At 47.4% G+C, this 27432-nt stretch overlaps 1 protein-coding gene across 1 annotated transcript in view; it reads right to left on the reverse strand.

Moving 5' to 3' along the window:
- Positions 1–12740: 12740 nt before the first annotated feature.
- JAG1 (jagged canonical Notch ligand 1) overlaps positions 12741–27432 on the reverse strand; it is a 36258-nt gene continuing 21566 nt past the window's right edge. Inside the window, exons 7-26 of the mRNA XM_019462511.2 lie at positions 27092–27211; positions 26547–26660; positions 25203–25316; positions 24497–24610; positions 24033–24079; positions 23519–23692; positions 22760–22910; positions 21825–21989; positions 21310–21423; positions 20669–20782; positions 20450–20563; positions 20197–20313; positions 19672–19699; positions 19120–19205; positions 17612–17725; positions 16898–17007; positions 16546–16779; positions 16239–16370; positions 15913–16063; positions 12741–14999 (exon numbers count right to left, since the gene is read on the reverse strand). Of these exons, the coding sequence (XP_019318056.1) occupies positions 14542–14999; positions 15913–16063; positions 16239–16370; positions 16546–16779; positions 16898–17007; positions 17612–17725; positions 19120–19205; positions 19672–19699; positions 20197–20313; positions 20450–20563; positions 20669–20782; positions 21310–21423; positions 21825–21989; positions 22760–22910; positions 23519–23692; positions 24033–24079; positions 24497–24610; positions 25203–25316; positions 26547–26660; positions 27092–27211 (2771 nt within the window). The 3' untranslated portion in view covers positions 12741–14541. The remainder of the gene's footprint in view (positions 15000–15912; positions 16064–16238; positions 16371–16545; positions 16780–16897; positions 17008–17611; positions 17726–19119; positions 19206–19671; positions 19700–20196; positions 20314–20449; positions 20564–20668; positions 20783–21309; positions 21424–21824; positions 21990–22759; positions 22911–23518; positions 23693–24032; positions 24080–24496; positions 24611–25202; positions 25317–26546; positions 26661–27091; positions 27212–27432) is intronic.

Here is a 27432-nt window from a genome sequence, read left to right on the forward strand (position 1 = left end):
CACAGTGTTGGTGGTTTGTGCTTAAGACTAATTATGGTTACTCCTAGCTCATTCTGTGCTTCCCCATGTCTCTTTTCCCACTTGTGTTGTAGGGTATTACTCATTAAGAGGCAGCCATATTTCATGGCACCATCTTGGGTCATGAAGTTCAGTGTTGGTCACTATACTTGGCCATGAATGTAGATCCTATTCCTTTGACATTCCCCACCTTGCCTGGAAACCTGTTCCCTTCATGTGGTCCCAGCCTCATGACCTTCACTCACCGGGAACGTGGCCCCATGCACTGACGTCCTTTCCTCTTCCCATCCCTAGGTTTTTTTTCCTGCTCTTAGCTGATTCCAAGCAAAGCATTCTGTGGGAAAAGAGGGAACCCAACAGGATACTAACCACAGTGGAGCAGATTGTGCTCATCCAGTTGGGGTAGACTGCACAGGATGGAAACCTCAATCTCCATGGTCTGTGGGGGGCCCCTGCTGTTAGAGAGACAGCAATTCTAGGTGTGCTGTTCACTGAAGACAGGAGCACAGTGTGTCCTTGAATCTTCTTAAACAGAATTACTGGAACGGTTTCAACAGGGCACAAGTAATAACCCTGGTGACCGGCCAAGAAACAATAAGCTCCCTGGAAAAGAGTCTAGAATAAAAGACAACCATTTCAGTGCAATAGTTGCTGCCTAACGTACACCTAGAAGGAGATGTTTGAAATGGAGGCAGCAGAGAAAAGCTTTTAATTGAAAAGTTTTTATTTCATTTGTTAACGGGACAAAGCCAATACTTGTGATTTAGTGATTCTCTTTCAAGAACAGCCTTGGCTTTAGGGTTTGGTATATTCGTGAAATAACAATTACTGTGACCTAAGAGGGAAAACAGTACCTTGGGTTGTAGATTGACTGGTCTTTCTCACAGCCTGCATGTATATGGGATTTTCACAGGGTTAATGGAGGGAACAGCTCTCCACTCCGCACTATGGCATGTGTTTAAGGAATTTTGCCTCTAAGCATTTTTCTTCCACATGTCTGAAACACCCCCAGATCTCTTGTTACTTGAGTGGTTGTGTGATTCTTTGGATGTTTGGAAGTACAAAGGGGAAGATGGCTGCCAGGTTTTGCTTATTAGCTGGGAAATGCAGAATTCTCTACTCCTGGGAGTGGGGTGTGTGTTGACATTCTTTATAATCTTATAAATTCAGCATCTGAAAATCAGAGCCTGTCAGTATTCTTAATCAAAAAGAACGCAGTCTTCAACCACTTACTTAACAACCCAAATTAAATTTATTTTCAAGTCCCTGTAATTCTGATGCTTCAGAGAAATGTTACAGTTTGAACTCCCTAACTTTCTCAGTGGCATTATGGCTTCTAAGTCGCATCCCTGTGCTTTCAGATGGCTTTTTTAAAAAATATATTGATGTCGGATTTTGTGTTGTTTTTTTAAGGTCCATAAACAAGAAATGTCAGAGAATAGTCAGTGTGATTTTTCTTACACGTTTTTTTTTTCTTTGCTGCTAGAGGTTAACTATCATCTAGATATGCATATAAATTGTTAAATGCAAAGAAGCAACCATTTGGGGAGAGAGAAGTGAGTGCTGCAGCATTTTTGTTTACTTATGTTAGTATTAAAGAAGTAAGAAAATGTATTTTATTTTTTATGACAAGAATCATTAAAAACTCTGTTTTTTTTTTTAATGTTTATTTATTTTGAGAGAGAGAGAGCGAGCGAGCATGAGCAAGCCTGAGCTGGGGAGGAGCAGAGAGAGTGAAAGAGAGAATCTCAATCAGGTTCCGTGCCCAGTTCAGAGCCTGATGTGCAGGGCTACATCTCACAACCGTGAGAGCATGACCTGAGCCGATATCAAGAGTCAGACGCTCAACCTACTGAGCCACCCAGGCGCCCCTCTAGTTTGATTTATGGAGAATATAGCTTGTTTGTGAATGAGATAGCTCAAGATAGGTCTTGGGGACAACAATGGGATCACAGTCAATTGTTTGCTTCTTGTGTCATGTTTGATTTTAGCATGAGGTGTGCGTCTTATGGCCTTTGACTTTAGAAAGAGCTTGGTGAGGGCAGAGCACGTAAGGGAAGAAAACCTCTGTGCCCAAGGGAGTGGCCTGAGATCCCAGTGCCACTGTTGCCAGTTTCCTTGAACTCCCTCTTGGCAGGTCCCACCGTAGTATTTCCACAAAATTGTAGTGAGTGGCCTTCCTTTTGAGGTAACAAATGCCTTTCCCGTGAGCCAAAAATTCTCTCTTCAGTGTTCTGTGACTCGAATATGGAAATCATTTTAATTTCTTCTTTTCTCTTATGAGGAAATTTCCATGCTTGGTTTGTTAAGATGACAGAATTCATTTCTTGTTACTGAAACACGAATGAATTGAAGCACGGTGGAGCAAGTAGAAAATCAAAATTAAGCTGATTTCCGTTAAATAGTTTAAAATCTTCCTTAAGTACAAAGTAAATCCAGCATTGTAAAGTGAAGTTAATGCAGATAATTACTCAGGACAGAAGTCTAACTGTATCATTGGTATTACAATTTAATGATACAATTAAATTCTTAGAAATCTGCGCAACTCCTAATTTGGTTTCTATATTTATTTAACAAGATGAGGAACAAATATATGTCAATGTGTGCGCTTAACAGAGGGAACTTGAATGGATGAAGTTAGTTATTACCTTTAATTGTTTCAGAAATACTCAGTACTGGACTTTAATCATATTCAGTAAGTTTTATTATGTAGCATGATATTACCATGAATTACTTTATAATCGCCATTAGAATTACTTATCAAAAACCTTGATTCTTTAATTAAACAACAATCAATAAAACCATACATATGACCCCAAGCATCTGATCAGGTGACTGTAGGTATGGATTTGACAGGATAATTTTCTTTAGTCAAGTTAGAAAGCCAGACACTGCAGCAATCCCTAGAGGAGCTCTTTTTTTCCATTGCCCATATCCTGTCATTTGTTTTGTTTATATAAGTAGTTTAAATAGTTGTATGTGTCTGAAAGTACATGGGTGAAAGTAGTATGTAGAGGAAATGAACCTGCTTTATGAATAAAAAGTAAAATTGTTCTCAAAAACTAAATTTGTATGTATCACTTTTCTTCAAAACGAGCGACCCCCAAGGAATATACATCCCAGATGCCCTTTTCTGAACATGCTATTTAAAATTATATTCTGTTAGAGACTTCTTCCTCCTTGAAGCAACCCTGAGGTTTTGAACACTGTGTTGAAACAATCCAAGGAGCTCTGCTTCCAAACCGCTGGTTCTAAAGTTGTAGGTTTGGAAAACCCTGTGTGGGGTGTTGTGATTAAATGGGCCCCTAAGATTTTGGGGTGGTCTTTACAATGCAAATATGTTCCCACTTCTCCCAATTGTGAGCTAAGATAGATCCCTCTTGTGAGAGGTTAAAGTATGCAACCTTGACTCTCTTCCAGAGATCTTGACATCTCCCAAGCGGATTCATTTCCATTTTCTAAGTGGATCTAGTCCTTGTTCATCACTGAATGAAGTCCTGGGCCAGCTCTTTCTCTACACTGCCTTTTATGACAGGATCCCAGGCCTCTCTGATTGTTTGTATACGTATCTCCCCTTGGATCTGTACAGAATTTTTCCAAGGCATTTCAATCTGAAGTTGGAATAATACATTTGGATAGCTGTTCATGAAATACTGAGAACCATTGCAGCTGATAAAGCAAAAGCGCCTTTCGTAGTGTTTTGCTCGTGCCGGCACACTGGCCAGCCTTGCCCACAGGCAGCTGACCTGCCTCGGACCTGGGGTCTGGCTGGGGATCCAGAGACTCTAGATGGCGTGGTGCTACCAGCTGCAACCCTGGGTTCAGGCTGCTGCTTTGCCACTAATTGGTTTGTGTGCTTTAGGACAAAGTCACTTAACCTCCCGGGCCTCAGTTTCTCCCTTTGTCAAACAAAATGATCTCTAATATTTTAAGCACCACACTTAAGGTAAATATACCACTCCGATGTGTTAATTTCCGCATCCATTTAAAAACAGGTTTTTTGTACTGGCCACATATTGGGATTACCTGAGTAGCTTCCAGTTAAATCCGAATCCTTGCAATTTGGCCTGAGTATTGGCAGTTTTAAAAGCTCCTCAAATAACTGATTCTCATGAGAAGTCACAGTAAAGAATTATTGTTTTAAAATGTAGGGTGTGTGTAGGTTTAAATACTGGATGTTGAAAGAGGCAGGGTGTGCTCTGAGCAGAGAGTATCCTTTAAACGAGGGGCTTTCTGCAGGGCAGAAGTGTGCCTGCTCTCAAATGAATGAGAAAGGCTTTGGTGACGAGGTGTCAATACGAGTACATTTTAATCATACAAAGAGATGTGTCTTGTCTTCTCCATGAGGCCACGTTCGTAATGCTGCTTTCGACCCGACACATCAGAGCAACTTCATCTTTGCCAACACTGAGAAATTGTTGCCCTTGTACAGCAGATGAGGTTTTAAAGCACCTAAATAATTGTCTAAGGTTTGCCTTTGATCCATGATCATTAATATCACTAATAAGCTCTCAAAAAGTGCGTGTGAATCTCAAGTTCACATTTGGCAGGGCAGTGGAAGAATGAACGCTTTTAAAATAGTTTGGCTCAGAAAGCACATCTGAAATAACCCTGTGGGAAAATCAGGAGAATTTCTCATCCTCCAAAGGATTACCTAGGATGAGATGCTGACCTTGTATTTTAAGTTCAGTTGCATTTCTTAAAACCTCATTCATTACCCAGCCTGATTTATTTTAGTGGGTGAAGTAGGCTGTGGGAGGGGACTCTGGTGACGTACAGTGTTCATGTTTGCCTTTTGTTTTCTCCACAGTTCCCAAAAGATCAGAACATATACATATATTACTTTAAAACATGCACACAGGCCAGCTTCCTCACGAGATTTACCACAGCTTTCCTCTCAGAAATTCGAGCTGAAGATTGTCTCCTCTTCAGGCTTCTAAAGCGATCCAGCCCCAAAAGGCTGAGTGTGCACAGGGTGAGCAGAGCGCTGACCTCCACCGGGGAGAGGTCAGTTCAGCACACAGGACTCAAAAGGGAGGAAGAAAAAGCCACTCCTCAGCAGGGAGTTTGACTTGCTTTAGGGCAGAAGAGATTTTATAAATAAGTTCCCAGTCTCCCACGCCCTCTCACCAGCTCTTCTATTACTAGTCCTGTCTCTGTGCTTAGACATACACACACACACACACACGTACAGATATACATGTGCTTGCACACAGACACAACTCTTACTTCCACTTGCTGCCTCACATTCCTCTCTCCACCTACCCTGGGACCTGTGGGTTGGACTGGCAGACCCTTCTCCAGAGGAGGCAGGTGATGGATTGACTGGGAATTTTTCTAAGCCCAGTGGCTTTGAAGGACTTTTCTCTTCCTCCCTAACATGCTCAGCTGGTGAGAAGCATGCAGAGGGCTCTTTCTCAAACCTACTGTGGGTGCCTGTGAGGATGAATACCAGCCCATCATTCCATTTATCAGGGGGAGAAGGTGAAATGGTGAATTAGGGTGACCTACAGCCTTGACGTGGCAGACTGGGTGTTTGGGCTGTGTTCCCAGTAGGAGGAGCCTAGAAGGCCCTTTGGTAACAATGCCAGAATGAATCGAGGCTTATGAAACAACAGCACTACTTGGATTTGTATGTCTCCCCCCCCCCCTTAAAATGCTTCCTGGTGAGCATTTTCCCAGTGCTTTGTGCTCAGCTTGGTGACTGTCAGAGTGGAGGTTGCAAGGACAAAGCCTGTGACATCTAGAGAAGTGTCCTCCAGTGGCTCCCCAGTGAAAAGTACCCATCAATACGAGAGCACTCCTGGTAGCAAAAGCTCTCCATGTCAGAGTTGTAGGGGGATCTGCTCTTGGGGTTCTTGTTTTGACACTAATTATCTCTAGCTGGAAGAGCCTTGTGGACTGCACCTAACATCTCTATACAGGCTCAAAGACAAGCATACTGTCCATCTGTGAATTTTCTGCATCAGCTCAGCTTTGCTTTCTCTTGAAGATCGTATTTCTCAATACTGGTTTATCAAATTGCATGTTATGGGTTCTGGCTGTTGTTCCGCACATTTATAAGGTCTAATTCTAGGTCCTGGCAACGCTTTAGAAAAGCTTGCTGAATCTGAGAGAAACCTTAGCTTTCTGCCACTCGTTATGTGTGTCCACCTAGGCCAGCTGCCCCTATGAGGGCAAGCTCAGGAAAGAGAATCTGGTAGGAGAGAACGTTAGGCTTGATGTTTAGCTCCTACTCGTCCAGAGGAAATGGCCACTGTGTTGTGAGGACAACCGAGGAAGAAACTTCAATCTAGGGAAAGGATGCTTGGTGGGAGAGTCATCCAATCCTCTGATAACATCATCTAAAAAACAAGTCAAACATTATCACCTTCCATAAGGAGAGAAAACTGGCCCAAGACCGTGTGTTTTGGAGTCCTCCAAGGCCAAGTACCTGAGCTTACCTCATTTGGCTCTAATTATGTAAAATGGTGGGGAGGATAGATATGGAAGACAGAACCATGTTCTATTATTTAGAGGCTGTAGAGATCTGTCTACACTGGCAGAACACAGACTGCGGTAGAATTTAATTGGGAACCAAAGTTTTTTGTGGTCCCGTAGTTCATTCTTGCATGAGTTTTTCTTTCTTCTACACTGATTAGCAAGCACTGAACTGATTGGGGAAAAGCCAATGACTTGTGTTGTCAAGACCAAATACAGCACCTACATGTGACGTAGCCGGGTACAACTCCCTTTGGAAGAGAACTTTGCTGTTGCTGTGTAACAGCCATAAACTTAGCAGCTCGAAATAGTGCAAATTGATTGTACCACAGGTTCTGACACTTTTTAGCTAGATCTCTGCTTCGGGTCTCCTGAGGCTGGAATTAGGGTATCACCCAAGCTAGGCTGTATCCTCATCTGGAGGCCCAACTAGGGAAGGACCTATTCCCACACTCCCTTGGGTTTCTGGCAGAATTCAGTTCCTTGCAATTGTGAGACTGGGGCTCCATTGTCCTGCTGGTGGTTTCCCATAGGAGTTCACTCAGCAGCTAGAGGCCACTCTTTGGTCCTTGCCATGTGGCCTCCTCCATCCCAAGAATGGAGAAACCTCCCTTGTGCTGAATCTCTTCCATTTTGTATCTCCGCTTCTCCTTCTGTGATCAGCCAGAGGAAACTGCTTTTAAAGAGCTCCTCCTGTGATTAGGTCAGCCCCACTTGGAAAATCTCTGTATTTTAAGGCCAACTAATTTGGGACTTTAATTACATCTGCAAAATCCCTTCACAGCAATACTTGGATTAGTGTTTGATCAAATAACCAGGGCCTAGGAATCTCTGGGGGCCATCCTGGATTTCTGTTTAACACCAGATCCAGCAGCCATTATTTAGCTCTTCTCTGAACGGGGCCCAGTGGTAAGAACAGAGAATGCCGTTGGAATCTAGCTGGATTCCTTCATCTTGTAGTGGACTCGACATCCTATCCCAGGATGCTTAGAGAAATAGAGCAGCAGTCTTTCTTCTTCCTGCAGCCCTTGTCATGAATCTGAGCAGCACACACTTGGTCATCACCATTTCACAGATGAGGAAACTTAGATGCAAAGAATTGTGGAAACTTTCCAAAGTTAGTAAATAGCAGAGCCTAGGATCCAGGTGTGTCCACCCCAAAACCCAGAAATTCTGTTGGGCCGCAGTTGTGTAAACCTAACACTGCACGTGGAGAAAATCCCATGCCAGGAATCGGGAAGGAAGAGCTGTGATTGGAATCAAGGAAGTCTGGCTCCAAAGCGTGTGCCGTTGCCACTCGGCACGCGGCCTGGCTCTGCACCCCGAGGAGGTGAAAGCCACCGGCCACCGGTCAGGCACATGTGGAGACACAGAGCCCTGGAGGAAACGGTCAGGACCTCTTTTGTTGAGTGTTGTGTTGAGAGCTCACAGGAAGTGCAGAAATAATGGGGCTGTGGATGTGGGGGATGCCGGAGGCTGGGGTGAGGCCTTACCCACCCCCTTTGGGCCCCTTCCCACTGGCTTTCCTTTTCCTCTCACTTTTTCCTTAGTTTTGTGCAGACTTGTAGCAGTTTCACATTCGTGCTCTCTCTTTTCTGTTTTGTGCCGATTCTTTTTTTTAATTTAAAAAATATTTGTTTAATATAATTTATTGTCAAATTGGCTTACGTACAACATCCAGTGCTCATCCCAAGTGCCCTCCTCAATGCCCTGATTCCTTTTTAAAAACACTTCCAAAAACCATCCCAGCAAAGCCAGGGACAGCCCCCTGAGGATATCTGATCGTTACTGTCCTGAACTTGGAGGGTTTATGTTTCTGTCTCCGGGACGGGATTTTTCCAAGGCATTGAGCGTGGGTGCCTCAGCTCAGAGGAAAGTTTTGCATAACATGTAGTTCTGGCCTACCCTGACATGACAAACAGGTTACAGATGACTTGTGGGATGAGTTCCTAATCCCTCAGTGGTGGGTGGGGAGAATGCGGGGGAGTAGGCTTTTTGGGGTGTTGGGTGGAAGAAGGAGAGCTGCCCACAGGCAGTTCTAGGAACTCCCAGATGTGTCTGTGCTGGCCCAGATGCACACTGAAGGTGGCGAACTTAATCACATCCAAGCAACTCGGATTTTAGCACTTTTTTAAATGCTGAGGTGAGTTTTCCATGAATAACCTGGAAGTAGCCTGCCAAGGGAAGCAGGAGTGTTTAGAGAATGTGGGATGAAGCCTAATTATAATTGCCATCACCTGACACGGGCCAGGGCCCTTCCAGTTCCCTTTCATACACAGAGCAGCACCGATGTCCTGAAGAGTGTAAGATGTGCATGCATGTGCGTGTGCGTGCATGCGTGTGCTATGTGCATGTGTGGAGAAGGATGTACTGAGTGGGGCTGTCAGTTTCTGAGCCTCCTTTCCTGCAATTTTATTTTCTAATTCTATGAAGCAGAAACTGAAAAGGAAATCTGAAGCTGCCCAAGAACAAAGGGACAGGACTTAGACTGCCTTTGGTTCAGAAAATACCTATTGCTATCAGATTTATAAAGATGTCACTTTCTAGGCAAAGCCTGCAAGAGGGAGACACAGCTCAGATTGACGACAGGGTCTTTGTGGCAGCTCTCTGCAGCCTCCCTTGAGGCTTTGCAGCCTCCTTTTTGTTAATTACTGATGTACCGATATTTTACCTTTGAAATTCACACCAAAGGCAAGATCCAGACATAAACCTGGCAAATTCCCAGAAACTGCAGCAACCCAGGCAGCAGGAGCCTAAGGTTCTAGTTCCAGCTGTTGCCAACCCTGTGTGTGTTCTTAGACAAGTCCTTGAACCTCTCTAGACCTCAGTTTCCCCTCCTGGGAAAGTAAGGTGGGTTGGATCCTTTGACAGGTAAGGTCTCCAATTGCATGAATATCCAGTGAGTTCAGAATGAAAGCTTTTCAACTGCAGGTTTCTCAGCACTGATGAAAGGAAGCAGCTCTGCACTCTTCATTCAGGTGCAGAGAGTGGGGGCCAAGCCATGCAGTTGGCTGAGTAGTCATTAAGAAGCCAGCTGCAAACTTGTATCCCCCTCAGGGACTCTGGAGGAGCCCCACTGGCTCTGCCAGGAGAGCTTCTCTTTAAGACAAAGCTGTTACTTTCATGTTGCTGGCATCTTGTTCTGCTCTCCGGATAAGTCAATGCTTGGGTGCCCTGGTGTGGACACTGCAGGGGAAGGTGACGGGATGGGGGTGGGGGGCAGCAGGCAGGCCACAGTTCCAGGTTCTTATTGGTTTCAGAGCCCTTACTCTCCATGTTAATTTTCCTGACTTGGGCATATCACAGGTTAATACCAGACCCATGCATAATGATACATAATTTAAGACTTGTAAAAGCTGCCTAGGACTTGAAAGAAACACTCTCTAAGCCAGGAAGGTTGTGCCTGGCATGCAAGAGCAAGTAATACAGGTAGAATTTATATCAAAAGCAAGGGAACCGCGCCCTTTTGACACGATCTCAAAGGGTACCGTGCAGGTGTGCCGGCCCCTCTGCTGCCAGACAGCAGTCACCAGGGCCCCACAAGCGTCACCCCCACTTGCCCTTCTGCTTAACAGCCATCGGAAGGCACTTGTTCACAAAGGGAAATTCGTTATTTTTAATAGTCCCAGAAATATCTCATGTATTTGAAGTGATGCAACAAGATTGCCCTAATGATTTCTAACCTTTGTTTTTAAGACTTCTGGGGCCAGAACCCTACAGAACTGCCTTGGGGCACCCTTGTACCTCCAATAACCAAGCTGTCTTTTGGCATTGTTGGAGACTGACATAGCCCGGGCCGGGATGTTTAGCTGCTTGTGGGGTGGAAAAAAAAAATGTCAAGAAAAATAATTGTTGTTTTTGCAAACTATCTATTTAAAAACAGAACCTCAGGAAGCAGATTTCTGTTCCAATGCTAGGATGAATCAGAGCTCACAAAGTATAAATACACATTAGCAGGAGGAGGCTTCCCATAACCCAGTGCTTGTGTGTCTTCCCAGACCAGGAACCTCTGAACTCCCGCTTCTCATTCCCAGTAGAGGCAAGAAAGAGCCGCAGCGGAAATGACAGAACATTGCCCAGCCCAAGATGCAAGCTTCTGTAGGTCTGTGGGACCTTTTTATTCTTTAAAGGCAACTGCTTTTTAGCCTCACACTCACTCACTTTTGGATAGACAGGTGTACACTGTTTAGAAAGGTGGGAAACCTATGCTCTGGTTTCCTTGGCTCTTTGGTACATAAGAAATATTACCAAATAACTTCGCTTTGACTCACTGACCCGTCAGATCAGCCAATAAATATGACCACAACTTGCTCAAGGGGCAGTATAATTATTTTACTTAAAAATGATGTCAGGTGGCAATTTAGCAACAAACTGGCTTCCAGGGTACTTAATTCAGTTTAACAAGGAGGAAAAAACATTGTAATTAACGAAGAGCTTATACTTTAGTACTTTAGTAGAGTTGTTCTTAAATTTTACTATACATATGCCAGAGAAGAAGGGGAGGAGGGGAGAGCTTGTTGAAAATACAGATTCCCTGACCCCACTGATGACTCTTGCACTGGGCCTGGGAGTCTGCATTGAGAAACCTGCTTGTAAGTTATGCTTCTGATTGTCGCCCAGTCTCACCGGACTTTTAGTCAATTAAGATATACCCACCCACCCCCTTTTCTATTCTGGTTTTACACTGTATAAGTCTAGAATGACAGCACAACCAGCTTCAAGATAATTCCTTCTAGAGTTTCATGGTATGGTCTAATGCTAGAGTCTGAGTCAAGTTTCCAGACTAAAAATTCTTTGCCTTCCAGGGTTTGCTTAAAGAAGGTCCAGAACATTCATGGGGAATAGGAAAGGTATGGATTCCCTTCTTTTCCACCCTGTCCCCAAGATAACCAGGGCTCCCTTGCCTGATTACTTCTACCTGGAGAAAGGGGGAAATTGCCCTTTACGATTAAGGTCCTGGCTTTGAGCCATGCCCAGAGGAGCCTGATCTCTGCAGTCTTACTACTGAGAAGACTTCTTAAATGTGAATCTCAAGATCACTTCCCTTCTGGTATAAAGAATGGCAGAGGCTCATTAAACTTTTTTTCTTTCTTGGCACAAAAGTATTTGGCAACTACCCAAGGAATTCTGGGGTCCTGAAAACTCCAAGTTCACAAATCATCAGAGCAAGGTATTGCTTCAGGATGGTGTTTGAATTCAGCACTGCTAAAGCACACTGTGTCCTGCCTCATTGGGTCTGTTCCAGAGCCCTTCTCCCTCCCTCTTACCCCACCTTGCAGAAACCAGCCGTCCACCGGCAGAGATCATGGACAGAAAGTATTGCTGCACCAGGGCAGGGAGATGTCATGGGAATCCAGCCTCGCCGGTGTCCGGGTCTTTCCAGCTATCTTCCCAGCCAGCCAAAACGCACTGTTCTGGACTCTGACTCCTCATTGCTCACGCAAAGGAAGCCAGGGATATTTTTAAAGCCCGTCGCCCCTTCTTAAACAAGATGCCCATCAGAGAACATAGTTCTTAGCCTGGTAGAAGAAAACTGTTTCCCAAGAATGAAAGAATAACACCACTCTGAAAACCAGAGGTGGGCAGATGTCATGAATGGTGTGGCGCTGGGGGACAGTTCCAAGGAGGGGAAGCTTTGGAAGCTTCTGGGGAAGCTCGCTAATAAGCAGCAGGGAACTCCTGGCAACTCCACACAGCTACTGAAAGCCATCCACATGCCCTTCACCATGGTTCATCCCTGGCTGCAGAGATACCAGAGACCAAGCTTCCCCAACCCCACCTGTGATGTAGGGGCAGGGCCATTTTGGCACCAGCAGCCACAGTGAGAACCACAGTTCTCCCATGTCCTTAACGGTGGTGATGGCTGGCCTTTGGGAGCTCACGAAGGCCAGATATCGGGCACCCTGACGCTGCATGGCAAGGCCACCCAAACACTGCCTGCCTGAGAAGTGATGAGTAGATGGCTCTAACCCCAGAAGCTTGTAACTATCACCTCTCATGCAGCTAGGAAACCACCCTGGAGGCATGAGCTTGCACAGAAGCCACCAGGGTGTGGTCTTGAATGACGACGACGGCAGGACGTTAATATTAATCCAAGTAGCCCGGGGGCGGGGGGGGGGGTACTCGAAAGCACTGAATCTCCCTCTTCCTCCCCTAAAACTAATTCCAAGCTTTTTAAAAACGCTTTTAGTGTGGTGGGCCTTTCCCATGAGTGCTCACAAACAATTCACCTTCACACTACAGGCCATTAATCCAGTGGTGTTTATTCAAGCAGTATTCACACTTGCTGTTGAATAACAAGGGAATCAAGGCCCCCTCGAGATGGGGCTCTCACAGCCCTGGCTTCTTTGGCTGAATTCTGTGGCTGACAAGGCTTTAGGTTTTTCCTCCACATCCCCATCAAGCACAGCCTATTGATCACACCCCACTTACCAGAACAGATTTGGTGGGGTGGTGAAGGCACGAGGCAGAGCCCAAGCACCACTCCATCAGCTCAGAAGAGGCCACACTGTTCCAGGTTTCATACAAAAAATTTAATAAATATTACTTTTCAAAATTTATTGCCAGGAACAACACATCAAAGATGCATTTTTATGTTCATAACACTAATAGGACAATACAAAGTATCTTCACGGTCTCAGTGGTGAACCAATGAAATTCCTCTGTTTTATAAGCCTTTTGGGTCTTCAACTTTGTAAATAGCATTTGATTTCCTCACTTAAGGCAGGCAGTGTACTCTATGGCAAATCTAAACAGTGATCTTACTGGACATTTTAAGGTTCAAGTATTCAACTAGCTTATTGGAATACTCCCTAAATGCAGTAGATAACAAAAAAAAAAAAAAAAAAAAAATCTACAAGTGGTTCAGTATTAAAAGAATGGTGAAAAGAAATCAGAATTTACAAAATAAGACTGGTGTACTTCCACCTTCACACAATTGATATTTTTAATGATATTCAACCACTCATATTTTGGCTACGTTAAGTCAGAGCTCAGCTTGTTCCCTTAAACTGCTGTGTAGCCCATCACCTGCCTGTCTCTTTTCAAGTCTAAAGCAGAAAAAAAAAAAAAGGAACCTGTTCTAGACTAATTTTCAAACTGCCTCAGTCAGTCCTTAAAACGTGTTTTAAAGTGATGCTATAGAAGGTGTTTTAAAACATCTGACGTCGTACAAAAAAAGAAAAAAAAAAAAATCCGCCAGTATTCCAGGCACCGAAGGCCATCCTATTGTCTTTTAACTATTTTCAAACACCTTAATTTTGGCTTATAGGCAACACGTAATAAGAAAATAAGTTCAAAAAAATAAAGCCATACGCTTACAATGCTATCAAAAACCTTCAATTCTAAACACATACATATAAATAAAAAGGAATGATGTTTTAAGGCTCTTGATTATTAAGTTAATAAATCAAATATACACAGTGATTAATAAAAAAGAATTATTTACATAACTATACAAAATTCTACTTTTGACACATTTTTCCTCTTTAAATTCTTCATTTTACCAGCAACTGCTGACATCAAAGTCCCCCCTCCCCCAACAACAAAATACAATAAAAAAAATAAATAATAAACTCATTTGTGATAGTTGCTGTGGTTCTGAGCTGCAAAGGCACTTTCAAATACAGAACTACTTGTACGTCATCATAAAACCAATATACAAAAACAACTCAAGAGTCAATAAATATAAATAAAAACTACGATCCTAAGACTGCATCACCATCGGGACATCTGGCAGAGGTGGAAGCTCAGCCCAGGGGCTGGGCCTTCTCCTGGGAACCTGGTCCGAGAGGGGGCAGCTGCGGGGCCCGTGCACCAGGGCACTCGGGGCTTGTGTTTGCATAGCCGTGAGACGCAGCATGGGGTTCCCCAGCCAACCACAGCAACTACCATTGCCAGTGTAAGCCAGCTTGTCAGAACTTAAATTAACACAGGATTCTAAGTCAACGACAGCCTCAGACTGGAATAGGACACGACCGTTTAAGAACTACAAGCCCCCAGCGCCCTCAGACTCTACCTAGCAGCCACGGTGCCCACCGTCTGCTATACGATGTACTCCATCCGGTTTAAGCTCTGGGCACTTTCCAGGTCCCTGTTGTCCTGTTTGTTTGTCCAGTTTGGGTGTTTGGCCGGCGTGCCATTGGGGGGCTTCTCTTCTCTGTCTACCAGCGTGTATGCCGGCTGTTTGGCAAACCGGGCTTTCTGCTGGTGCTTGTCCATGTCGTCCTCCTCTACCTCCGAGTTGTGGGTCCTTATTTTCGACATTTTGGAGTTTTTGTTCTCGTAATCCTTGATGGGGACCGTGTTGGCCCCGTGCTTCTCGATGGGGTTTTTGATCTGGTTCAGCTGCTCCCGCACGTTGTTGGTGGTGTTGTCCTCAGAGGCCGCACGAGCGTGGCTGCTGGGCTTCCGCCGCTTCCGCACGCACCAGTAGAAGGCTGTCACCAGGCAACAGATCCAGGCCACAGTTAAGACAGAGCTCAGCAGAGGAACCAGGAAATCTGTAAGGCGGGCACAAAACCAATGAACTCTCAAAAAAGAAAAAAAAGAAAGCTACCGCACGAACAAAAGACTACTGACAGTGGTTCCCCTGTCCTCAGTCCCTACGAGGGGTGCTATGGGGACAAGCCCCTTTTCACAATTACATATTGTCACTTCACAGCTTGATAAGCAAGTACAGGATCCGGGCCCTTGGAGACCCTGACACATTTGTCCCCAGAGACCAGGCACAGCAGCAACTCCTAGAGGCTCCTGACTCCGTGTGGAGAGAGCAGCATCTGGTTCAGTCGAGGGAAGACTGGCTCCTCAGGCAGCTGGTTATAGGGTCCGATTTTCAGGGTCCGTCCCTCTGCCATGGGACAACAGTTACCCCCCAACAAAGGGCAGGTGTTCTTCCCTCTCCTGCTGCCTTTGCACGTGGCATTGTGACCTGCTTGGGCCATTGCAGCATTACTGGATGTGATGGGAGCAGAGCTCACATGTCCCAGATGCTCATGCACCCTGTTTCTCACCTAGCTACCACAGCTATGGCCAAAAGGGGGGCCTGGATGTCCTGCAGGGCCAACGAGCTGCCTATCAAACCAGTGTTCACGGGACTTAGGCTGGGCCGTCCTACGCCACTAGAATGCCACAGCAGGGTTTGTGTGGCCAGGAGTTTGAGGTGCCTCAGTGCACTCTGCCTTAGAAACAACATGTTCTACAGAGGTCCCCCCTTTGAGAGCACAGCTTGATGGCAGGGAAAGAAGTCCAGTACTTGGTCATGGCAGCTGGCCTCAGTTTTTTCACCGGTTAAATGGCAGCCGGAGGGGGGCTCCTCGAGACAGGGAACCATCAACTAACACCCCACCTGCTGCTTTTGTTGGATGGTGAGATGAGATCAGTTTGCTCATCCTCAAAGGGACCGTTCCCACCTACCTGTTCTGTTCTTCACAGGCCGCCTCTGCACTCGCACTTCCGCAACCGCAGCAATAAGCGAGCTATTCCCATCACGTTTGCTGACGAGATCTATGATTTTGTCAGTGATTTCCTTGATAGGGTTTCCATCATCCCGTATGTCTTCAGCAGACTGGAGAAAAAGGAGAACTGTCAGATGGAGGGTCAGGGCCGCACTCCACAGTAGGCTTTATTCAAAGTTACTTAAACATGTGAGTCCAGCTTTGCTGTGTTCAGATACTGGCTAACTTAAGTTTCTTAACTACCTTGCAGTCACATAATTAAGTCTGACTGAGTCTTATACTTACAATGGCCACATGTATTTCATTGTTCGCAGAAGGGGAAGGCTCACAAGCTATGTAGATTGAGTATTCGGCGGAAACATTCTTTAAAATATTCAAATTCCTCAGTTCACTGCAAATATGCTCCGTGGTAAGGCCCTAGAATCACATTTTAAAAGGACACATGTAAGATACTGGAAGAAAAAGAAAAGGCTGTTTCTTTGGAAGTTAGGAATTTAAGCTAAGGAGAACAAGGTCCTAGCTGGTGACACTCTGCCTTGGAAGCAGCAGACACACCCTTCCATTCCAAAATAAAAAAGTAGTGGTTCCGTACCGGCGACATCATCTCTTTGTTGAAGGTGAATGTGATGTTTGCACAGTTATCCTGGTAGTAGGGGTCAGAAGTGCACTTGGTCTTCACGGGCTGGAGACTGGAAGACCGACACTCACCCACACCCGTGCAGGGGCGGACAAAACACTGGTCATCCAGGATAGGGATGCAGCTTTGCCCACTGGGGCACTCACTGTGCCCTTTGTGGAGCAAGCAAGGTCGAGGGCCACACCAGACCTGGAGGGGTGGGGAGGGAGAGAGAGAGAAAGAGAGAGAGAGGGAGCAGGCGGCTCAGGACAAACACCCAATGGCAACTCCAGGATACAGGTGATCTGTGGCATCCCCCACACTGTACCTTCGAGCAGGCGATCCTTCCATTCAGGCACTGGCATGTATTGCAGTCATCGTCCCACTTGGCCCCGTCTGGGATCACACTCCCCATGGTGATACAAGGTCTCCCTGAAACTGAAATGCAGGAATGCAGGAGTCCAAGGGGTTTCCTTTTCTATAGACTGTTCTCTCCACTCTTCACTCCCTCCCTGTTAGGGAAGGAATTACACCTGTGCCCTCTGCCATGGGACAACAGTTACCCTCCAACAAAGGGCATGTGTTCTTCCCTCTCCTGCTGCCTTTGCACGTGGCATTGTGACCTGCTTGGGCCACTGCAGCATTACTGGATGCGATGGGAGCTGAGTCTCTCATGGTTGAGCTTGGATTCTTTCAGGCCTGCCATTTGCCAGATATGGCTGCTGGTCCAAGGAGGGTGAGGAAACACAGAATAGACCTGAACCCACCCTGCAACACATTATCACCCTGCCTGCCCTGCATGCCCACGATCAATACAAACAAATGCCTGCTCTAAGCCACACATTGGGGGATGGTCTGTCACACAACATAACTGCGTAATTGCCCAGGAGTTGACTAAAAACGGCTACCCTGTTTGTAGGGGACCCCTTAAGTTTCCCCTTCCCTGAGGCCCCCTCTGCATATCCCCCCACTGTGTTCTCTTCCTGAGCACAGTGCCCGCTCATCCCATAAGACGCAGCCAGCTGCAGCCTGACCCACATACCTTCCTGGCACTTGGCACCACTGTGCCCTGGAGGACAGACACACTGGTAGCCATTGATCTCATCCACACAGGTTGCCCCAAAGGCACAGGGTGAGGACTGGCATTCGTTGATGTCTAGGAGAAACACAGTTCAAGTTTAGGCTCCAATGGGAAGCAATAATGGTTTTCTAAGTTTTTACTGACCTAACATACAGATAGAAAAGCATATAAACCCAAGTATAAGCTTGATGAATTATCATGTAACCAGCACCCAAATAAACTGATCATCAGTACCCCAAAAAACTCCACCAGTCACTGCCCCACAAAGATCACCATTAGCCTGACTTAGCTGAAAATCTTTTCAGATCAGTTTTTTGTTTTTTTTTTTTTCCTTAAGGTTTATTGTTGTGGGTTTTTGTTTTTTTGTTTTGTTTTGTTTTTTTTTTTTTTTAGAGAAACAGAGCACGAGTGCAGGAGAGGCAGAGAAAGAGGGAGGCACAGAATCTGAAGCAGGCTCCGGGCTCTGAGCTGTCAGCACAGACCCTGACACAAGGCTCAAACGTACAGGCTGCGAGATCATGACCTGAGCCGAAGTCGGATGCTTAACCGACTGAGCCACCCAGGTGCCCCAGGAGGCCACAATTTTTAGTTCTTTTTTATCAGATAGTAAAAGAGCAAGGGCTGGCAAAGTTCTTGAAAAGGGTCAAATATTTTAAGCTTTGCAGGCCATGTGAGTTCTGTCTTGACTACTCAACTCTTGTAGCATGAAAGCAGCTTGAGACAGTATATAAATAGGTGAGTGTGGCTGTGTGCCAGTAAAACTTTATTTACAAAAACAAGCAGTGGGCCCAGACCATAGTTTGCCAGCACAACTTAGAAACGTGCAGTAGACCAAATGTACCCTTATTTAGTGAAGACCAGTCAGTCCCAGACTTGGTGATCTCCAGCACTAGTGAAATTTCAAATAATTTGGGTATGAAAACAAAAAAAAAAAAAACATCATCACTTTTTTTGGGGGGGGAGGGAGGAAAAAAAGGCTTATGAAAAAGTAGGAAAAGGCTCAAAATAAAGCAACATCAAAAGCACCCTGCCTGACAAACTTCATTGCCCATCTCCCATTTTAATCATGTCACCAAGGCATGACCTTTAGAAACCACAACTCTCATCCCTTCTACTGCCCTTAGCTCCGTCCTCTGTGGGTAATGTCCACTGGCTCATAATTTTAGGGTAGTCCTGGGAAAAAGCACCTTCTTCCTTTAAGGCCTCAGAATAGATTAATGGTCAGATTCTGTGGCTTGTACCGCCTCCCCTAGAAGGGGGTTGTGCCACCCGGGGAAGGACCAGCAGATACCTGCAAATTTCCAGCCAGAACTATCTTAATCCCAGCTGAAGGTGGGAGGCCACTTGCCTATCAGGGCTACTTAAAGGGAGCAGTGACCTTAATTGTTTTCAAGACTGAAAGTACAGGCCAAGGGCTGGTGTTGGGGGAAAGAAAGCCACTAGGGAAACCAACTAGGGCTGCTCCTTACTTATTCTGCAGTCAGGTCCAGCAAAGCCTGGGGCACACTCACACCGGTACCAGTTGTCTCCATCCACGCACGTGCCACTGTTGTAACTGAGAAGGAAAGCAAAGGCCACTCAGTAACCAGCCTACCGATCCAAGACTCCACCAGTTAACCTCAGGTAGCTGTGCCAATTACATTCAGTGGCTCCCACCCTTGGCCGCCCTCACCACTACTTGGGGAACTTTAAAAATACTGATGCTGGGGTCCCACCCCCAGAGAGTCTAATTTCAGTCTCCCTTGCAGTCCAGGCATTGAGACTTATAAAAACTGCTCAGGTGATTCTCATGCACAGCCAAGGTTGAGAATCACTGCTCCAAAAGAAGGCACAATCTGGCTAATTAAAGTGTGGTCCAGACCAGCAGGATGAGCAGCACCTGGGAGCTTGTTCGACAGGCAGGGTCTGCGGCCCCACCCCAGACCTCCTGTATCAGTACCTGCATTTTAGACAAGATCCCTAGGTGATGCCCATGCACACTACAGCCAACAAGTGCTGGCTTAAAAGGTGGCCATGCTTACCAGGGGTGAGGACTGCAGTCATTGGTATCTGCAAAGTAAAAAAGACAACTTAATAGTAAGGCCTTCACCAGGCAAAGCAGTTTTAAGCTTAAGGAGAAACACCACTGATCTCCATAATACCCATATGATAGACCTATAGTTAACACCAACAAAATGCGCTTAAGACCTCTGGCTCAATTGGAACCAGGCCTGCAACACACTTTGTTCCATGTGCCGTGGGACACTGCACAGGAAGAGGCCCCGGTCAGGGCGGGAAGGGGGCTGTGAGAATGGAAGGAGACAGGCTGCTGGTCAGACCCACGCTGGGAAGCGAGACACCATCTGTCTCCACTTATCTCAACGGCGACTTTCTCATGCCCAGGTCAGGGCTGCAGCCCATCAAGTGCATTAGAACAGACCCAGGTGATGCAGAAGCAGACATCAAACAGCTCTGCTTCTGGTTTCCATCTCGAGTCCCCGAGGGTGTCAGGATGTGCTCCTGCAGCCCTCGGAGAGTTCAAGGCGGGTGGGGCAGGGGACACTCACTCTGAGTACAGATGGGCCCCTCCCAGCCTTCTTTGCAGACACACGTGAAGGAGTCGCCGTTGACCACACAGGTGCCCCCGTTATGGCAAGGGTTGGGCAGGCAACTACTGTTTCGGGCTACGAGACAAGAACAGACAGGACCACCCTCCCTGAGGATCCGAAAACAGTCTGGAGAGGCCAGAACCAGACCCGCCAGGGAAAGTCACAAGTGCCCAGATGGCCGTGGCGAACCCCATGTGAGGCAGAAAACTACCTATGTTGCAGGTCGTCCCTTCCCAGCCTCCAGGACACATGCACTTGAAAGCATCCCCTTCGTCATAGCAGGTGCCACCGTTGTTGCACGTGGCCTCATCACACTGGCTGTCACCTGGAGGAGGAGGATCTCAGCTTGAGCCCCTAGCCAGCCCCTCCTCGCAGAAGACGGAGGGTGGGAGGGGTCGCAGAGATGGGGCCCTAGTCAGCTACCACTTACGTGAGTGGCATGTCTTTCCTTTCCACCCGTTTTTACAGTCACAGTAAAAGTCATTGACAAGGTCACGACACGAGCCCCCATTGTGGCAGGGATTCTGGCTGCAGTCGTTAATGTCTAGAATCAAAGAGGAGACACCCAGCTGAAGATGTTTCCAGGACCATGCCCACCCAGCACGTAAGAGCCGCACCCTTGCTATGGTGATGGCTACCTCCACCCAATGCTCTCCACTCCAAGGTCCAAGACCAGCTGAGCCATCCCAGGACGTAAACACCTTCACTGCTTTCTAAGAGTGGGTTATTTCTAACACCACGAGGTGGCAAGACAGGGGCAGGCTTCTGTCACTCCCGTGGAAATTAAAATCAGGACAGGTACAAGTTACAGTCAAAACAAAAGGAAGATTACTTTCTCTGCAAGCAGGGTATTTATCCTAATCACAGCCCGATTCTCTAGCTCCTCAGCTGCTCTTCCTTCCGGTTGGCTGTCTTTGGCATTCAACAGGACACAGGCAGTGCTGTGCCATGACAAGAACTATGGGGGTCTTGTGGTTGGTCAGGCTCCCATTAAAAAGAAAAGCCTCCTGTGAAGACTCCTCTCACCCCAGCATCCCAGAGCTGTCTGGCCCATGAAGACCACAGACTCACTGGTTTCACAGTAGGCCCCCTCCCAGCCATCACTACAGATGCACTTGTAGGAGTTGACACCATCGATGCAAGTACCGCCATTTTTACAGGGGTTGCTCTCGCAGTCATTAATGTCTGTGAAGGGAAGACGAAGAAGCTGGTAAATAAAGGCCAACTAGTGCCATAGCTAGGCACTGGTCCAAGGCTGCCCCCTGAGAAAACAAGGTGCCAGGTGGCACCAGAGGATGCCTTGTCTGTTTTATTTAATGCCTCATAAGCTAAGCTACTTGGAGGGAGTAAAGAAGAAACTCAGCGGGACCACCCAAACTAGTCAGATTCCAGAATATTCTAACATAAACGATCTGAAGGGTCAGAGGCGTCAGTGATCTTATAAACACAACTCTGTCTTAGATCCTAGATCTAATAGTAAACTTTCACTGGTCTCAACTGAAACGATTCAATCTCAAATGCTTCCTGAGCTGAGCAGAGAGGCAGGGTGGGGGTACCGTGCACCATTCCCCAAAGAGGGGTCTTACTTTCATGGCAGTACGTTCCAGTGAAGCCTTTGTTACAGTCGCAGGTGAATTTGCCTCCCGACTGACTCTTGCACTTCCCATGGGGACCACAGACGTTTGAGGAAATATATCGCACCCCCTCAGGCGTGTCATTGGAAGCCATGGCCACAGTGCAGCTGTCAATCACTAGAAGACACACTTGGGATCAGATCACGGCCGCGGACCCATAAGACACGGCATTCCCAAGGCAAGGACCCATGCCAAGCCTGCTTTCCTAGAGACAGGCACCCCTTGGCTAATGAGGGGAATAAGTCAAGAGGCACCTCGAGGGCCAAGACTCTGGCAATGTGCCAGGTCACATTGACAGGCAAAGCGGAGACTCCAGGCAGTCAAGTGTCTTTTGTTTGTTTTTTAAGGCATTTTCTCCGTAGGTGGCTAAGAAGCCTACATGTCGTCTGTGGGCCCCTCTCATCCTACCTTTGACATCTGTTTGACAGAAGCTTACTAAAGGAGAAAGAGCCAGCTTTCCTTCCTATTTAATCACACTAAAGCCAGCAAAGGACAGAGAACCTGAAAACTGCTACCTCCTACAACAGCCACAGGACATTGGCGGCTATTTAAATTTAAATGAATTGAAATTCAGGAAAATAATCAGTTTCTAGGCCTGGGAGTCACACTAAAAGCTACCCTCCCTGACAGTCCACTGCTGCAGAAAGGTCTTCTGGCAGCACTGCTCTGAGGAATGTCTCAGGGTTGCAAATCCGCCCACCCCGGAACAGGACGTGGCTGTCCCACTGGCGGGCCTGAGTGGATTGTTCCCACATGTTCTGGCTTCCCCCAGCCATCAGGTTAGGGGGTTTCAATCTCAGCTACACAGCTTCTGAGACTATCGAGGGGAACTGGCGAAAGAGGACTGAGCCCTGGAGACGAGCCAGGGCCGCAGGTGGGGGAGGTACCTTCACAGGGAGTCGTGCGGCAGTGGTCTTTAAGGTGGGAGCAATTCTTGCCTTCGTAGTCCTCAGGACACTTGCAGAAATAGTCGCTGGCGCGGTTGTAGCACTGGGCACCGTGCTGGCAGGGATTGGGTTCACAATAATCGATGTCCAGCTGCAAGGACCAGGAGCAGAGGAGGGGGAAAGGAAACAAAGGTGTGACTGTAAGTGCTCAGGGGCAGCGGATCCTGGAATCTGACCCCTTTACCTGCTTCCATGAGCAGAACGCTCTACGTAATATACAGTTATGTCCTAGAGACTGTCCAGATATGCATGGGAAAAACAGGGCAGAGTGGGAGAGCATGGAGTCGGGGGCACCAAGTCAAATCAACAGGCTGCTGACACTACGAAGGAAACCACTCCTCCGTGTCCTTCCACCTGCATTTGCCTAGCAAAAGTCCCTAGTCCCTGGATGGCAACTACAGACTCAGGAGGGGAACAGGAAAGAAGAGGAAAGGGAAGGGAAAGGACAAACACAAGGAGGGGGAGGGGGTGGAGAGAGGATGGGGGAGGGGAGGAGGAAGAAGTGGGGGACCAAGGGAGGAAGAGGGGAGAGGAGGTGGGGAGGGGGAAAGAGGAGGAGGAGGAGAAGGGGGAGGGGAAAGAAGGGGAAGACAGATGGAGGAAGAGGGGAAGGGGGAGTGGAGAGGAGAGGGCAGAGAGAGGAGGCAGAGGGAGTTCTGCTGTAGAAACTTGGCCTGTGGAGGTTCTAGCACAGCTCACCTGACAGAGGTTTCCAGAGAAACCAGTGGGACACAGACACTGGAATCTGTTGATTTCATTCTGACAGTGACCCCCATTCAAACAGGGGTTGCTGGCGCATTCATCGATGTCTCTCTCACAGTGATCGCCTGCATAGCCAGGTGGACAGATACAGCGATAACCATTAACCAAATCCTGGAAGAGGAAGAAGGAGGGGGGAGAAACACATGCTTTTTTCTATGTATTCCACAAGCACGGGGCTTCAGCGGTCTAGCATGACTGCTGCCGTTCCACGGATTCACTGAAATCACCAAATGCCAAGCCTCCCGAAATGCTGAAGGGGAATTTCTACATGCATGCCTTCAAGATGGCTCCCAGGAGGCTGGGGTTAACACAAGCCCAAGCGAAACTTCCAGAGAATCACTTTTCACCTGCATTTTTAAATCCCTGAGGGACAGAGCTCTCCCAGGGTCACATAAATCTCACAGACTTGGGTCAATCATTAAGGTTTTCATTTAAGCAAAGATTTACATACCCGACAGGAGGCGTCATTCTGACACTGGCCAAGGCAGTCATTAATATCTAAAAAATAAACAAGTCCTCATATTAAAGAGGCAATTTACATTGAAACTAGGCTTAATTGAAAAGTGCTCTCCACTCAGGACAGATAAAAGCCTCAAATCAGATTTCCTGTGTGCTTCCCCCTGACAGAAGGTTATTACACTGGGTGGGAACCCTCCCTAATTCCTCCAGAATGAGCGAGTGAAACTTCACATCATTGTTTTAGCCACCTTATCAGAATATGGCTGTTTTACCGGCTAATGAGCCTGATAAAGTGTATGTTTTCATTTCTGCACTGATCACTCCCTCTCCAAAAACATTCCCACTCAGGTTTTCCTTTTATCACTCAAGTCTTAGCACTGGAGCCAACGTACAGGCTGACAAAGCCTTCAATACCCAAGTTTCACAAAAATCAAAATCGAAACAAAAGGTACTCACTTATGTCACAATTCTGACCCGTCCAGCCTGGGAGGCAATCACAGTAGTAGCTGGCAATCAGATTCTTACAGGATTTGGCATTTACACAAGGTTTGGCCTCGCACTCATTTGCATCTGAAAGAAAACGTGGAGGGGTAGTGAGAAATGGAGATTTACCCCCCCCTTCCCCCACCTCCCCCAAAACACCCTAGCAATAGTTTGCCTCCAATAGGAGACATGCTAATAACCTAAATCCCAGATACTAGGTTCCCTCTATTTTGAGCAGCTGATCCCTCTCCCTAGCCATTATCCAATAAGGTATGCTAATTGATAACTTTCAGGCTGCTGGTTAACAACTGGCCCCCAGCCGGAAGAGCAGAAAGCCACCAGGCATTGCTGTATAACACTCCACGCAGCCTAGTTGCTGGGATTTAAATGTGGCAGCAAGAATGCAGACAGCTCATTCCTCATGAGACCATCCCCGTTTGGAACCCAGCTGAACACTCCTCGGACAGACGATTGACATGGTTCAAGGGATCCCACGACTTTCCCACAGGGCCTAAAAGAGCTAGGCCATCTGCATTCGAGTTCTCTCTCCCAGGACCGCCGGACTCTTGACAATAAATTACTTTTTAGTAGGATGGTGTGCAAACTCACACCACCACAGGCTCATCTTCTATAACAGCTCTGATCATCAAAGCTAACCTCGGTGCAGGAATTTCCTTACCTAACTGGCACGTTTTGCCAGTCCACTGGGGTGGGCACACACACTTGAATCCATTAACCAAGTCCTGGCAGGTGCCCCCATGGGAACAGTTATTTGGAGAACAGTCATCAATGTCTGTTGGACAAAAGGGAAAAAAGAGCTGGCATTTTAATCTCAGTCCGTTTGACAATTAGATAATTTAACACCAACCCTTACACGAGGGGCCTTCACTTAAGAGCCAGACACCTGCTAGAAGTGACCGCTATGACGATAAGGCCTGATTTTAGCTTTAAATCCTCCAGTGCCCCAGTTCATTTAATCCCCAACCTAAGCAGCAGGGAGAGCCAGCTGGATCCCCAGAGCATCAACCCATGGGTAACATGGCTCATCTAGCTCTGCCTACTCCTTATTTTTAAAGGAAAGTTCCAGCATGGCTCAGGGGTAGCTAAGAAGTAGTAAGGAAAAAGAACTCTTCTTTACTGGTAGAAAACATTCTTACTTGCTCACAGAGTTTTCCCAAAATTCCATACCTGGGGTCTACACCCCACCCCACACCCTCTACACTGGACTATATACAGTGGCCTCTTCATTCACCTACTACCCACTTCTGAAGTACCAGGCTTTCTCTGGGAATTCGGTCATCGGTTCCTCACAACCCTAAGAGATGGGAATTGCTACTGTCTCCTTTAAACAGGGCACCGGGAGGTAAAGACCAGCCCTAGGAGAGGCAGGCAAGCGCCACAGTGCCAGCGCAGGTGATCCGACCACAGAACCCACATTCTCGACTGTGCGTGCTGCACTCAGGGTGCTGAGGACAGTGGTTCTCAGGCCTGGCCACACCTCAGAAACCCAGGTGCTTGTTACAAAATGTGGACTCCCCAATTCCAAAGGGAAACTGTGGGAAGGACCCATCTGCATTGTCCGGCACCCAGGTGGTCCTGACATGCAGCCAGGCCTTGCAGCCACAACAACCCTGTAGCCCAGGTCTCTCTTTGGGGGCCACCTGCACCCATGATGAAATCCAGGAGTGACAGCCTCACCCACGGGCAGCCTCTCCATGGCTGCAGGAACCAGAACCAGAACTTGATTTGGAGGAGGCAGAGCTCCAGGGAGCATATGCAAAGGATGGAGGTCTCCCATGGAGAAGGCTCTTCAGTAGCAGACACACGTGCTAACTTAGCGCAGGATGAGGGTGCAGGGAGGCTTCCAGCGCAAAGGCTGGAAGCCCCAGCCAGACTCCCCACCAGACCGCTGGCAGAATCCACCCCTTCCCACTGAGACCTGACCTTGAACCAAGCCCAGGCGCCTGCCCCCAACCCCGTATCTGATCCTCTGGAAAAGACACAGGCCACAACCCAGACTTACTCGTGGAACACGTGGGGCCCGTCCAGCCTGGGGAACACTCACACTCAAACCCCAGCGAGGTCTCCCGGCAGCTGCCCCTGTTGTGGCAGGGGTCAGACAGGCAGGCGTGCTCCGCTGTGAAAACCAGGAGGGCAGTCAGCAAGGGGCTCCCGCTTGTCGCTACCTACGTCCTCTCCCCGCCGCCAAGTCCCACGCCTGGGCCACCAGCTCAAGCTCGCTTCGAAAAAATGAAAGCAAGCATGTGCTATAAGCCCATTGTGTCTACAGGAGACAGGAAGTCCTCTTTCTAAGTGTCTCCAGTCACATTCCAAGGCATCTGTGAGCTGGGTAGCCGCATGGCCAACACCCCACCCCCCCACGCTAGCCAGCATCACCACAAACACTGGCGCTGCTCAAAGGAACTTTCAAAGACCCACAGAACTGCTGAGACAACCAGTCTTCACTTTGGAGGGTATTTTCATCTTTTTACGTGTCCTTAAGCGTGTTGTTATTTTTTTTCTCAAGCTGAGGGTAGGGAGGGGTCTCATCCTGCCTGGGCCACTTACCGATTTCACAGTTGGGCCCTGAATACCCCTCAGGGCAGGAACACTGATACTTGTCAGGACCTGTGTTGCTGCAAGTTCCCCCATTGAGACAGGGCTGGTGAGTCCCACAGTAGTTGAGATCTGCCAGAAAGACCCCAGGATGGGAGCAGCTCAGAGAAGACAATACAGGCTGCTAACCTGCCATGTTTCTAGCTGCACCCCTACCCCCACCCCGTTTCTGTTTCAAAACTAAAACCTGAAGGGGCACCTGGGTGGCTCAGTCAGTTAAGCGTCTGACTTTGGCTCAGGTCATGATCTCAGTTTGTGGGTTCACGTCAGGCTCTGTGCTGACAGCTCAGAGC

This window comes from Panthera pardus, unplaced genomic scaffold (assembly GCF_024362965.1).
Source record: "Panthera pardus isolate Hobbes unplaced genomic scaffold, ASM2436296v1 HiC_scaffold_25, whole genome shotgun sequence".
Taxonomy (NCBI): Eukaryota; Metazoa; Chordata; class Mammalia; order Carnivora; family Felidae; genus Panthera; species Panthera pardus.